The sequence below is a fragment of the Lepidochelys kempii genome, chromosome 4, assembly GCF_965140265.1.
Source record: "Lepidochelys kempii isolate rLepKem1 chromosome 4, rLepKem1.hap2, whole genome shotgun sequence".
NCBI lineage: Eukaryota > Metazoa > Chordata > Testudines > Cheloniidae > Lepidochelys > Lepidochelys kempii.
In genome coordinates, this window is record NC_133259.1 from 20,447,567 (window position 1) to 20,462,310 (window position 14,744).

Sequence of the window (14,744 nt, forward strand, 5' to 3'; positions counted from 1 at the left end):
ACTGTTTTCCCTAGAAAAATGGAATATGGAGAGATTAGTTATTGATTATTTAATCGGAGGATAGAGTATTGCTTTCAGTTCCCTTGATAACCTGGAAATCAGACTCCTAAGTCAAGGAAAAGAGCTTTTACTTTCTACTCACTTTAAACTGTACACTGTTCGCCAGCAGACATCGCTTAAGCAAACAGTATCACAATTGTACTGCCTTTTTTAAAAATATACAGGGCAGACTGTTTTTAAGATGATGTTACAGTAATATTTGTTTAGATCTCGCTTTACCAAGGTCTAACTCAGTTCTGACATTTGCAGCCCACACATTTGTTTTCATTGCACTGCAGGAAATAAGACAAATTGGCATTTAGCGTACCTGAAAAAGACGGTAAGGCAGCCCGAGAGGAAGCTAATTAAAATGCAGCACAGTGCTATATGACTGGATCACACTGTGTTGCCATCGCAACAGTGAGAAGTTATGGGCCTTTCAGGCCATCTGAGAGCATGTTTTCAAGAGGTACATGAACCAAAGATATCCCCTGTAGTACATTAAAAATGTTGTTATACCATGAATGATTTGCTGACGTTACCCTAGAAAGAAAAGAATTAAGTCTGAGAGGCACCGTGGTCTGGCCCATCTCAGGGATGAATTTATATAGTTCGTATTTTTCACGATCCTGTCCTATGGCTCCCAACAGCTGGGCATATCTTCCCTCAATAATTCACTTTGATTTCCTGACTCAGAAAAACTAAGACTACCCCATATCTGAGGTGCAGGAAAGAGAAGACACTCAGAAATGTATGACATTTTCAAAGCTTTCTACGGAATTAGGCATCTGATTCCCCAAGGTAGCTTTGTCAATCTCAGCCCAAGTGCAACCGTTCTCAAACTGTTGCCCATTGGTGGGCCATGGAGTATGTGTTTGTCAGCATGGCTCCATGGTGCTGGATCTTCTCATTCGCTTCCATCTGCCAAACCACAATTAAAGGAGCTTAAATCGACATTCATAATTATAAAATTTACATTAAACATTCTTCTGATATCAATTTTCCATTGACGCAATTGCTGTAGTTGCCCTGCCGATGTTATGCAATGGCTAATGGGAAGGAAAAAGGACTTTCAATGGGAATGTAGGTGTCTAGTCTAAGATACTCTATTGTGTTGCAGTTCATACTATGAATATGTCTGGGAATCCCTGATCCAGTGGATAAATAAGAGATTTTATTAAACATTTTGAGTATGATTTAGGTCCTGAGCCAAAGCCCAGTGAAGACAGTTGAGTAAACCCCATCCCACAAATTGACATTTGTGAGCTGCAGACCAGGAGCTAAATTATTACTTTTTCTGACTTTTAAATTCTGAGGTTTCAGTAAAGAATATTACTGTAGATGAAAAATGATTGAGAAAAAATTTTAATGCCATTTTAAAAAAAGTCCTCTATTCCAGCTCTCTCTCATTTCAAACATTTATTTAGCAATGCAGCACTGGTAAAAGAGATCTAGGAGTGATAGCAGAGAGGAAATTAAATGTAAGGTTGCAATGCAAAATGAAACCAAAATGCCCGTGTTGTTTTTTTTTTTTTTGTTGGGGTTTTGTTGGTTTTTTTTTTGACTGCAGAGACCTCACATCAAGTCTCCCTGCACACAATTCTAGTGAGACCATGCCAGGAATTTTACGTTCAATTCTGGGCATGCCAATGCCAGAGAAATGATTAGTGTTGCCTGGCAGATAGGACACTGGATCAGGACTCAGGAGACTTGGGTTCTATTTTTAACTCTGCTACTGACCTACTCTGTGACCTTGGGCAAGTCACATCACCTTTCTGTGCCAGTCTCCTCATCTGCAAAATGGGGATAATGATATTTACCTGCATTAAGATCTACACATGAAAAGCATTATATACGAGCAAGGTTTTATTGAAAAGAGAGGGTCTGAGGAAAGGTAAAAATCCTACTTGTGACAATATGCATCATAAAAATGTAGATTAAAAAAGTACTGTCGTGCAGGTTAGAGGTGAAACTTGAATCCAAGGATAAAAGAGTAGCCTGAATAACAAGGGAAAGAATTGAAATGTCTCTTTATATCTACATATCCCACTCCAGAGAAATGTATCCAGTCAGCACAGTGAATAGAGAGATACTTAGCTTTAATTAAGAACTAAAATTCAGTGCTGTAAAACAGTAACCACACAATGGGTCTATTTTTGGGAAAACAAATTATAGTCAAATTTTACCTGACACAAATACAGTGCAACCAATCCATCACTCAGCTGGTTTCTCCATATCTTGGTATTTTAACTACCTCGAGATGATGATTCTTCATAGGTTCTTACAATTTCCTGATAAACTGCTGCATTTCATTGTTGACGACCTCTTTTGTTTCTTGATTCTTTATGACTGAATTTATTGTCACTGTCAAAACATCTATTTTGTAAACTTTTATTGAATAAACCACACCCACAAACATAGAGGGCCATATCTTCAGCTGGTGTATAATTCATCCTCCCATCTTTTATACTGCTCCGAGTGTAATTTTTTTTTCGCTGCAACTCCTTCACAATGAGATACTTATCCTGAATTATTTAACATATACTCTTAGAAAGGAAAGAGTGTGCTGTAAATCACCACCAATATGAAAGTTCATTTTTTAGTGAATTACATTTTATTTGCTGCAGTTGAACACCGTTATTTACAGACATACATTAATAAAACACATCACAAGACAATAAAAATGTTGTTAATATTTATAGGTGCATAGTTCATGCTCAATTACTTTATATATATATAATATGTATAAGCAATTCTCACAATAAGTTAACCCCGAGACAGAGCAATAATATGAAACAAAAAAAATCCTTGTATCAGAAACAATACCAAGCTACTGACAATCTAGCAAGAAAACATGTACAGCTTTAGAAATAAGTAATAGACACTTAGGTGGTTTTTTAATGTTTTTTTTATACTTTTAAAACTTGAAGCCACAATATCCACAGCACGACAATGCCCCTGCCACCCTGTTGTTTCATTTCAGTGGGAGGGAATCACTGAAATGAAAGCTGGGTGCAGACCCAGACACTCGAATCATTGCTGATAGAAGACTTCAGAATACACTGTTAAAAACTGTAATAAAAATAATAATAAAAAAAAAATTTACAACTGGGCACATTGGAACTCAGCACTTGTACAGGACAGGACATCTTTGTTAGTAGATTTCAGAAGACAGAAAGAGGGAAGACATTTTCATGCTTCAGGTTCATAATCTTGATACTCTTCCTATTGAGGAGAGCAAAAATCAAAATTGGAAACATTAAGGGAAAAATCTCATTTTAGGCCCAATTCTATTCCCATTGGAGTCCATGGAGAAAAGGCCACTGATTTTATTTAGAACACAATCTGGCTATTTATCTTTATTTGGTTGGCATTACTTTAACATGTTTTCCAAATACTTAATTTACAAGAGAAAGGTATTTACAGATTAATTAGACTTCCCGTGAGATTAATTTGCCATTCACCTTACGTATCAATGGCTAAGATTACTTACAGCTTTTGATATCCAGAGAATTCCCAAGAGAACTAATGGGCAAAGAGAAAAATCACATTTCTGTGTATAACATGTGCATAAGCCATCCTTATGTATTCCTGTAATTTATTGAAGGAAAAGCTTCACTGACGCTCATTTCAGTGGCAACATATCATCAATCTTAATCCTTGATCTAGGAAAGCATTTAGGTGTGCACTTTACTTTAAATTAATGGAGTAGTCTCACTGAAATCAATGGGATAATTCATATGCTTACAAATTACGTACATGAGTTTGTATTGGAAGGATCAGTACCTAGGACAGAAAACTGCTTTAAAAAAGTTTACTGTGAAAAGCTATACGCCTGAAATGTCATGGCAGCTAAATAGACTGTACGCTTAAAATATTTTCACAATCAATAGTGAATTAACTATTTTCAGCCATATCTTTCATATTCATTTGGGACCTGATCCAATTTGTACTGAGCTAAATGGGAGACTTTCCACTGACTTCAGTGGGAATTGGATCAGGCTCTTAGTGGCAATTACTACATTTGTGGACTTAAAATTATTATTCCTTTACCAAGATATATCCAGTTACAGTAATTGGGCATGACACAGGATGTTCAGGATCCTGACACAGGGAAGAAAGGAGAGCAGCAGAATACAGACCCTGGACTTCAGAAAAGCAGACTTTGACTCCCTCAGGGAACTGATGGGCAGGATCCCCTGGGAGAATAACATGAGGGGGAAAAAGAAAAGGAGTACTTGTGGCACAGAAGTACTCCTTTTCTTTTTGCGAATATAGACTAACACGGCTGTTACTATGAGGGAGAAAGGAGTCCAAGAGAGTTGGCTGTAATTTAAAGAATCCTTTTTGAGGTTACAGGGACAAACCATCCTGATGTGTAGAAAAAATAGTAAATATGGCAGGCAACCAGCTTGGCTTAACAGTGAAATCCTTGCTGATCTTAAACACAAAAAAGAAGCTTACAAGAAGTGGAAGATTGGACAAATGACCAGGGATGAGTATAAAAATATTGCTCGGGCATGCAGGAGTGAAATCAGGAAGGCCAAATCACATCTGGAGTTGCAGCTAGCAAGAGATGTTAAGAGTAACAAGAAGTGTTAGCAACAAGAAGAAAGTCAAGGAAAGTGTGAGCCTCTTACTGAATGAGGGAGGCAACCTAGTGACAGAGGATGTGGAAAAAGCTAATGTACTCAATGCTTTTTTTGCCTCTGTCGTCACGAACAAGGTCAGCTCCCAGACTACTGCACTGGGCAGCACAGCATGGGGAGGAGGTGACCAGCCCTCTGTGGAGAAAGAAGTGGTTCGGGACTATTTAGAAAAGCTGGACGAGCACAAGTCTATGGGGCTGGATGCGCTGCATCGGAGAGTGCTAAAGGAGTTGGCGGATGTGATTGCAGAGCCATTGGCCATTATCTTTGAAAACTCATGGCGATCGGGGGAAGTCCCGGACGACTGGAAAAAGGCTAATGTAGTGCCCATCTTTAAAAAAAGGAAGGAGGAGGATCCTGGGAACTACAGGCCTGCCAGAATCAATTCTGAAGCACTTGGAGGAGAGGAAAGTGATCAGGAACAGTCAGCATGGATTCACCAAGGGCAAGTCATGCCTGACTAATCCAATTGCCTTCTATGATGAGATAACTGGCTCTGTGGATGAGGGGAAAGCAGTGGACGTGTTGTTCCTTGACTTTAGCAAAGCTTTTCACACAGTCTCCCACAGTATTCTTGCCAGCAAGTTAAAGAAGTATGGGCTGGATGAATGGACTATAAGGTAGATAGAAAGCTGGCTAGATTGTCAGGATCAATGGGTAGTGATCAATGGCTCCATGTCTAGTTGGCAGCCGGTATCAAGTGGAGTGCCCCAAGGGTCAGTCCTCGGGCCGGTTTTGTTCAATATCTTCATAAATGATCTGGAGAATGGTGTGGATTGCACCCTCAGCAAGTTTGCAGATGACACTAAACTGGGAGGAGAGGTAGATATGCTGGAGGGTAGGGATAGGATACAGTGGGCCCTCGACAAATTAGAGGATTGGGCCAAAAGAAATCTGATGAGGTTCAACAAGGACAAGTGCAGAGTCCTGCACTTAGGACGGAAGAATCCCATGCACCGCTACAGACTAGGGACTGAATGGCTCGGCAGCAGTTCTTCAGAAAAAGACCTAGGGGTGACAGTGGACAAGAAGCTGGATATGAATCAACAGTTTGCTCTTGTTGCCAAGAAGGCCAATGGCATTTTGGGATGTATAAGTAGGGGCATTGCCAGCAGATCGAGGGACGTGATCGTTCCCCTCTATTTGACATTGGTGAGTCCTCATCTGGAGTACTGTGTCCAGTTTTGGGCCCCACACTACAAGAAGAATGTGGAAAAATTGGAAAGAGTCCAGTGGAGGGCAACAAAAATGATGAGGGGACTGGAACACATGACTTATGAGGAGAGGCTAAGGGAACTGGGATTGTTTAGTCTGCAGAAGAAAAGAATGAGGGGGGATTTGATAGCTGCTTTCAACTACCTGAAAGGGGGTTCCAAAGAGGATCGATCTTGACTGTTCTCAGTGGTAGCAGATGACAGAACGAGGAGTAATTGTCTCAAGTTGCAGTGGGGGAGGTTTAGGTTGGATATTAGGAAAAACTTTTTCACTAGGAGGGTGGTGAAACACTGGAATTCGTTACCTAGGGAGGTGGTGGAATCTCCTTCCTTAGAAGTTTTTAAGGTCAGGCTTGACAAAGCCCTGGCTGGGATGATTTAGTTGGGGATTGGTCCTGCTTTGAGGTCCCTTCCAACCCTCATATTCTATGACCTTTCGAGGTCCTGGGTACCTGAAATTCCTATTGCACTCTGCAATGCAGTGGGAGTTGCAGATACTCACAGTGACCCAATAAATCACTTAAGCATATGCTTAATTATAAGCATACGAGTAGCCCCATTGATTCCAATTACTCAAGTGCTTAAAGTTAATTATATGTCTAAGTACTTTGCTGGATCAGACCCTAGATGCTCCAGGCCTTTCATGATCAAGCCCATGCATGGAAATTCTGTGAAACAACCAGTCTGATTACTCATGGTGGTACCCCATGCATGGCAGTAATATTGTATATAGTAGGACCAAAGTAATTCAGCATTAGTGGAAGGAAACTATGAGAACAAAGATTTTACTTTCTTGATTGCACTTTCTTGAGCAAAAGTGAGCAACAGTGATTTGCTGCATATTATAAAATGTTATTCACAAAACTAGGAAACTGTTGAAAGAAGACACTGAACAGACATGTGGTTTTTTTTTCTTGAACTCATACATTGACAAAGGTATCATTTCCTCCCATCTCTTATCAAATACAAGAAAAAGGGAATTTATTGTGGATTATTCTAGAATGTGTGTGTGTGTGTACGTGCACGCACATGCATGTGTAAGTATAATTGTTCTCTCAAATAGCATTACTGCAAGGAAAATATTTAATAATGTAACACTGTGTTTTGAGAGGTTTCAGAGTAGCAGCCGTGTTAATCTGTATTCGCAAAAAGAAAAGGAGGACTTGTGGCACCTTAGAGACTAACCAATTTATTTGAGCATGAGCTTTCATGATGCATCCGATGAAGTGAGCTGTAGCTCACAAAAGCTTATGCTCAAATAAATTGGTTAGTCTCTAAGGTGCCACGAGTACTCCTTTTCTTTTTGAGAAAGAGTACTGATTCACTATTACTTATTAATTACATAACAGAGCACTTATGCACAGAGTCCTACAGCCAAGCGTGAATCTGATGCAAATCTCCTCTCCTGGGGCTTGATTGTGCCATTTGGGCTCAAATCAATGGGTGGTGTGGAGCCCCAGGTGGGTGTGCTGCCTTAGGGATGCATTCAGACTTCTTGAGATCCTAGTCACAGAGGCTGCATGTCTGCTACTATACTGCAGCTTCATATACCCCTGAATGGCTGGCCAGCTCCACAGCCTGGGGTGAAGGGGGTTAGAGTCATGGATCTGCCTCATCTTTGCAACCTCTCAACCACTGGGCACCCACAGAGGGGAAGCAACCCTCTGTGCATTCATGTAAGTGTCATCATCATCATGATCATCACATTTCTGCACCTGGATCACTTTGGCATAAAGTCCCTGTGCTAAATGCTCAGATGTCCATTAGCCACATACATTCAGAGAGCACAGCAAAGGAAGAGTTACCTCAGGAGGCATTTCATAAGCCTCATTATCTGGGTCCACTGGCATATCTGTATTATCCATCATTCCTTCCTGCGAGATTCCTTCTTCATTCTAATGTTTAAAACAGGAGAGAAAAGCAACAGGCGGTCATGGGTTCCTTTACGATTCACCTTGAAAAATATGTCTATATCAGTATTATTTTTTCCATTAAGGAGAGAGTAGTTGGTTAGTGAAGGCAAAGGGCCATATCATCCCCTCTGCTGCTTGACAACAGGAGAACAAAAACTGTGGAAATCCCAAAACAGTGGATCCCAGACTGTCAGAGACTGGGGAAGAGGAGCCAGTGCAGCATCACCCTTCCATGTTAGCATCCAGCTGTCCCTTTATGAATACTGTTCAGCTTGTGGGGATATTTTGGCTAGGGGACCTGGACAGTTGGTGGTGGAGCTCTAGGTGGCATCATCTCCAGGCAGCCCCATGGAGTGACCTTAGACAATCCCCATGGGAATTAATGTTGTCCTTGTAATTCATGTCTACAAATTCTGTGCCCTCTATCCAGGTTTGGTCGTAAGTACAGAGCAGTCCAGGACCCAATGGCAGCACATCTTATTAAAGATTAAAGAGTCATGATGCCAAGTTAAAGGTGGCATTGACTCTCCAAACATATGACCATGGCACGCATAGGCACTGACTCTGTGGGTGCTTTGGGGCTCAAGCACCGATCGAAAAAAATATAGGGGGTACTCAGCACCTGCAGCTCTGGATTACTTCTTTGTAGACCCTGGAGCCCGGGCCGTGCCCCCAGTCCACCTGCGCTCTGCCCCAAGGCCCCAACCCCGCTCAACCTCTTCTCCACGAGGCTCTGCCCACGCTCTGCTTCTTCCCTGAGGCCCCGCCCATGCCCTAGCCCCACTTGGCATCTTCCCCCCAAAGCCCCTAGCATCAGTGGGAGCGGGTGGAGAGATGCACACACCAGCAAAGACAAAAGTCAGCACCTGTGATGGCAGATACCACAAGAACTGCTGAATTCCCCTGTATTGCTGGAGGGTTGCGACTTCACCCCTGCCTTCCCCAATACTCCTCCACCCGCAGGAATGTGTCCAGAAACCCCTCACCTCATGGGAATGACATCAGTGTCAGCTTCTGGAGTTACCCTGAGAAACTTTCCAGTACCATGGGGACTTACCTACCTCAAAATTAGCAAGTAAATTAGGCTGTTTTGAGGATTACACTGGAAGGGCCCAATCCTGGAAACACTTTTGCCTATGAATAACTTTAGTCAATCGAGTAGTCCCATTGACTTCCGTGTAGCTATTTGTGGGAGTAAAACTATTCATGTGCTTCAACATTTGCAGGATTGGGCCACGAGAGTAGGGGAGGCTTTAGGATAAAAATAAGGCAAATGGCTATTCCAGTAAGATTATCGCCATATTTGGGGTCAGGAAGGAATTTTCCTCCAGGACAGATTGGAAGAGGCCCTGGGGTTTTTTTGCCTTCCTCTGCAGTGTGGGGCACGGGCCAGTTGCTGGAGGATTCTCTGCACCTTGAAGTCTTTAAACCACAATTTGAGGACGTCAATTGCTCAGACATAGGTGAGAGGTTTATTGCAGGAGTGGGTGGGTTAGATTCTGTGGTCTGCACTGTGCAGGAGGTCAGACTAGATGATCATAATGGTCCCTTCTGACCTTAATGTCTATGAGTCTATTATAGTATAGACTGATGAACCAGTCCTATTTACATGAGCATCACTTAACAACAGTTCTAACATGTTCACAGTACATGCAAACATAGAAACAATCTGGTCAGAAGGAAGACATATATCAAAATACACAGCACTGTGGGGTTTTTTCAATTTTAGAACATGGAACAAAATTAAGGATACTATGGACCAGATTCTAATATTCTTACGCATATTAAATAGAATCTTACTCCATGAGTAGTTCCATTAGAATTAGTAGAACATAAGAATGTCCATACTGGGTCAGACCAAACGTCTATCTAGCCCAGTATCCTGTCTTCTGACAGCGACCAATGCCAGGTGCTTCAGAGGGAATGAACAGAACAGGTAATCATCAAGTGATCCATCCCCTATGGTCCATTCCCAACTTCTGGCAAACAGAGGTTAGGGACACCATCCGTGCCCATCCTGGCTAATACCCATTGATGGACCTATCCTCCATGAATGTATCTAGTTCATTTTTGAACCCTGTTAGTCTTGGCCTTCACAACATCCTCTGGCAGAGAGTTCCACAGGTTGACTTTGTGTTGTCTGAAGAAATACTTCCTTTTGCTTGTTTTAAATCTACTGCCTATTAATTTGGTGACCCCTAGTTCTTGTATTATGAGAAGGGGTAAATAACATTTCCTTATTTATTTTCTTGACCTCTGTCATATCCCCCTTTAATCATCTCTTCTCCAAGCTGAAAAGTCCCAGTCTTATTAATCTCTCCTTTTATGGATGCAACTCAATCTCAAAGGCGTTGGATTCTAACCCTATAATTGAAAATATTATTATTTAGTATCTACAATAAATTAAAAGAGAGTGAATATTCCCAGGAATGCATATTCTATATGGGCCAAATCCCATAGTTCTTGCTCAAGCAAAACTCTTATCGGTTTTCATTTGGAGTTTTGCCTGAGCAAGGACTGTAGAAATTGGTCCTAATTTGAAAATACATAACAATGAGGTTGATATGAAGAGCCAGATCTTAGCTGGTGTAAAATAGTTCTTGTTAAATCAATGCAGCTATGCTGATTTACACTTGTTGATAAACCTGAAATAGATATCAAATCAGTTCACATAGACTTTAGAGGAAATTGACTTAAAAGTATTTTCAGTCAATTTCTAGACTTGCAGCATGGAGTTTAATGTAAAAATAAAACCCCATGGACCAATCTAAAGGGACAATTACTGATAGCCTAGGATTTATATGACAGCCATGCTAACGCCAATACATGCTGCAGATAAAATCTGGAAAACCAATTATATTTAAAACCAAAACACACATCTTCCCAGGTTCATACAGATTAGAGACTAACGGGCCCTGAAATGCTGCCTCTGGAACTAATGTATTAAATGAGTGGCACTATATCCCGGTATCCTATCGTCATGATTCATCTCTCTCTCTCTCTCAATGTCTTTTGATAGAGATCTTAACTCTAAATTAGCATTGGGTACAAGGAGGGTGGCACGAATACTCCGAGATCTGGGCTCTGAGATTTCCCCTTCTCCCCATACCCATGTTTGTCACAGCTGCTTGGAACAGATGCATAAAGGGAACTGAAACTAGGCATAGGACTTTAAACTTCATTGTCAGCAAAGATGAGTCTAACTGGGCACAGTAACCCAAACAGCAGGAGTGAACCCAATGGGGGCATGTTACCTGGGAATTCTTTAAAGTGTAACATGAGAAATGCAACATTCTGGTGCACTTAAGAATCCAACACACTAATTTCAAAGGTTTCAGAGTAACAGCCGTGTTAGTCTGTATTCGCAAAAAGAAAAGGAGTACTTGTGGCACCTTAGAGACTAACCAATTTAGTCTCTAAGGTGCCACAAGTACTCCTTTTCTTTTTACTAATTTCAAATAATCTATTATTCAATTCATAATTAATTTTCTTCCTATAATTATTTGAAATAAAGGAACACAGTATCAAAGTGCTGCGGTGCTGCATGGGGTTTAGCAGCACACGCTTTTGTGATTTAAGAGAGTCACGTATCTAAAACTCTACACAACACTTCCAAATGACACACGTTTTACAATAGAATTCTTAACGCATTTCATTGTCATACAAACTTTAGCAGCATGTATCCTTAAAATGAAACTCTGTGGGTCTTCTTTGTTCTCTCAACTTTAATTTCTCTTCCTCTTTGCACCATATTCTCACATCACTGCCTACAAGCTCAAGGCATCAGATCTCCTGTGCTCAGCGTGGAGCCCTGTATTGCAAGAACAGCATGACCAAGGCCCCCACTTTCATACCCTCTGTGTGTAAGTTATTTTCATTATTATTAATCCTGTTTACTACCCTAGTGTCTAAGGACCAACCAAGAATGGGGCAATGTACAAACAGATTAGCAGACAGTCCCTGTTTCAAAGGCCTTATGCTCGAAGGCTTTGTCTAAGCTCTCCTGCGGACAAAAATCTTCCACCCCACCACGAGCAGCAGCAGCTTTGTTGGTAGGAGAGCGCTTTTCATTGGTAAAACTTTTGTCATTCGGGGGGGCGGGGTGTGTGTGTGTGTGTGTGTGTGTGTGTTTTTTTTTTCATAGCCCTGAACGACAAAGGTTTTGCTAATGAAGTTCCTGTGTAGACAAAGTCTAAATAGACAAGACAGACACAGGATGGAGAAAGAGAGAAAACACAGAGAGTGAACTCTGTCGTGGCAGCAAATGCACATCAGTTCCATGATATATATATTTGGTGAGGGGTTTAGCTAAGAGGGGATAAGCTAAACGGAAAGAAAAGTGAAGGGAGAAAGAACACTGAAGGGAAAGGGGGTGGGCAGGACAGGGGAGAAGAGGGTAAGAGGAGCAAATATTATGGGAAGCTGAGGTGAAGAGACTATGAGGGCAGCACAGGACAGAAAAAGACCAGCCAAAACTGTTGACAGTTCTCTGAACGTCCGAAGTTCCCTGCGTTGGTTGCTTCTGATCCTACCAGCTGGAGTTTCTGGCTAGTTTCTCCCCCAAGGCCAAATGGCACAGCTGACAGAAGGCACCACCCTCATCCCAGCTTCCCCAGACTGTGAGTGTGGCAGGGGGGTCTCCCTGCACAGTTCGCTGTCCTCTCCTTCCAGTTACTAAGCAGCCATCTCCATCAAATATGCCAGTTAGAAAAATCGTGCCAGGGACAAATTGCCCACCCCAGATATAAAATATTCGGTCTGAAAGTGTATGCCCCCTTCAGGACTTTTGTGATCAACCCCCCTGCTCCTACCAGCTGTTTGCGGCACAACAGATGTAGGTTAATCCTGGGCACTTCTCAATGTTCCATGCAGGTCTCTAGCTGTGCCTGCCTAAACTGAAGAGAGAGTTTCTAATGCTTCGTCTGTGTTGCCCTCCGCAACAGCACTGTATAGGGACTCCAACTGATGTGTACAACCTGGTGTATTAGAGCCACTGCACCACAATCCTAGAAACTGTTACTGGACATTTTACGAACCATATTATTGGTATCTTTATTTAGCCTGGCATTTTCAAAAGTGACTAATGATTTTGGGTTCCCAACTGACACCTGATTTTCAAAGCATTGTTCTGAAAAATTGGGCCCCTTTCAGGTGTCAGTCAGGGCACCCAAAGACGGAGGCCCCCAAAATCACACATCACTTTGAAAATTTAGACTCTAACTTTTAAACCTTTTTCAAGGTCTTTTAATTATTGTTGCTTTTCTGAGCAGGGCAATGCCCCAGCCCACAGCTACCCTGAAGGCAGAGCTGCCACTGACTGCTCCCCAGCAAGTGGCCTAGGTTGAATTTGATTGAAGCAGCTCAAAGGGTGTTCTTGCAATGAATAATTTAAAAGGTGTTATTTAACGCCTCATCCAGCACTTTAGTATTTCGGGCCTATATTTCCCAACTACCGCACTCTTTTATTCAGAGTCAGAAAATTCATTTCTGCCTTCCCTATCATTAAAGGGTAGTAAAGCTCGTAATCCATCTGCCAAGTAAAATTGTGGCTGTAATTGTTCTTGAGGCTGCACAAGAAAGGCGGCGTGCAGGCTAAAGTTATCTGTAACAGGACAACAGAAGGAAAGGAGGACTTGTGGCACCTTAGAGACTAACCAATTTATTTGAGCATGAGCTTTCGTGAGCTACAGCTCACTTCATCGGAAGGCAACTTAAATTGCCAACACCATTAATAAAGATGAAGTGAATGGTTTGTCAACAGAGTTTTAAGGAGGGTTTCACAGCTCATGAGCTGCTTGTCTGCTAAGTATCTTTATCACAGACCTGAAATGCCCATCTGGATTATGATGGACAGAATGTTTAAAAAGAGACCAAATTTCCCGCTAGCCCAGTGGGAAATTCTTTCAGAGGAAGGAAAATTCCTTTATAGCTCCCAGCCCAGGAAACCAACAGAGCTGGTGAAACTGAGCACAAAGCGGCATTCAGAACAACATTAATGCCTCATGACTCAGACTTTAAGGCCAGACGAGACCATCTAATCCACACATCGCAGGCCACAGAACCTCTCCCACCCAATTCTCTAATTGACACACAACCTCTGGCTGGGTTACTGAAGTCCTCAAATCATGATTTAAAGACTCCAAGTTACTCTACTTTAAACCTCACACTCTCTTTAATTTACTTTTACAGAAGCAAAAACATACCCACGATACCACACAAATGAAAGAGCTGGCTGCCTGGGAAAGGGTTATCAGTGTTGTCCGTTTGTAACCATCATCTCAAAATGCCACACGTATCCATTCTGAGGTCAAGTTGAACCGAACTGGCATTTAGTTAAAACGCTAATGGTGCTCCCCAAGGTCACATTTCTAATTGGTTACACTGAAACACTGCTCTACATGTTACCACACATGTTAATGACAGCCTCGCTGCCCAAGCCATCTCTTCCCTCTGCAATTAAGATTTTAGAAGAGAAAACAATGGCCCTGAAAACATTACAATAATTAGAGGCATGTCCAGGATCATTATTTATTTTAGTATAATAATATAAATAAATGCACCAGCTTTACTTGGAGCGTAAAATCATTTCCCTACTATCTGCATGATGAAGCTAATACTTTAATATCCCCATTCATTTATCAAAGGGAATCGCTTCTGATATTTCAGTTCTCTTATCAGCAACTTCCTCACAGAACATTTTCCAATAAAAATCAACATTCTTCTGTTTTGAAAACACACAGAAAGTTGAATCCTTAGGGAAACCTTTGCATCACAAGCCTTAAAAAGCTCACATACGTGGATTCTTGAGGACAATCTATTTTTAATACAAAAGCTTGCTCTTTTGCACAGAAACAATTTTTTAAAATTAGGGTATTTTACAGAAAAGTAAAGCTGTGATAAGCATGCTGTTAAAGGCAGAGCACGAGGAC

At 41.5% G+C, this 14,744-nt stretch overlaps 1 protein-coding gene across 1 annotated transcript in view; it reads right to left on the reverse strand.

Moving 5' to 3' along the window:
* Positions 1-2,660: 2,660 nt before the first annotated feature.
* SNCA (synuclein alpha) overlaps positions 2,661-14,744 on the reverse strand; it is a 103,691-nt gene continuing 91,607 nt past the window's right edge. The window contains exons 5-6 of the mRNA XM_073340686.1: positions 7,708-7,797; positions 2,661-3,264 (exon numbers count right to left, since the gene is read on the reverse strand). Of these exons, the coding sequence (XP_073196787.1) occupies positions 3,232-3,264; positions 7,708-7,797 (123 nt within the window). The 3' untranslated portion in view covers positions 2,661-3,231. The remainder of the gene's footprint in view (positions 3,265-7,707; positions 7,798-14,744) is intronic.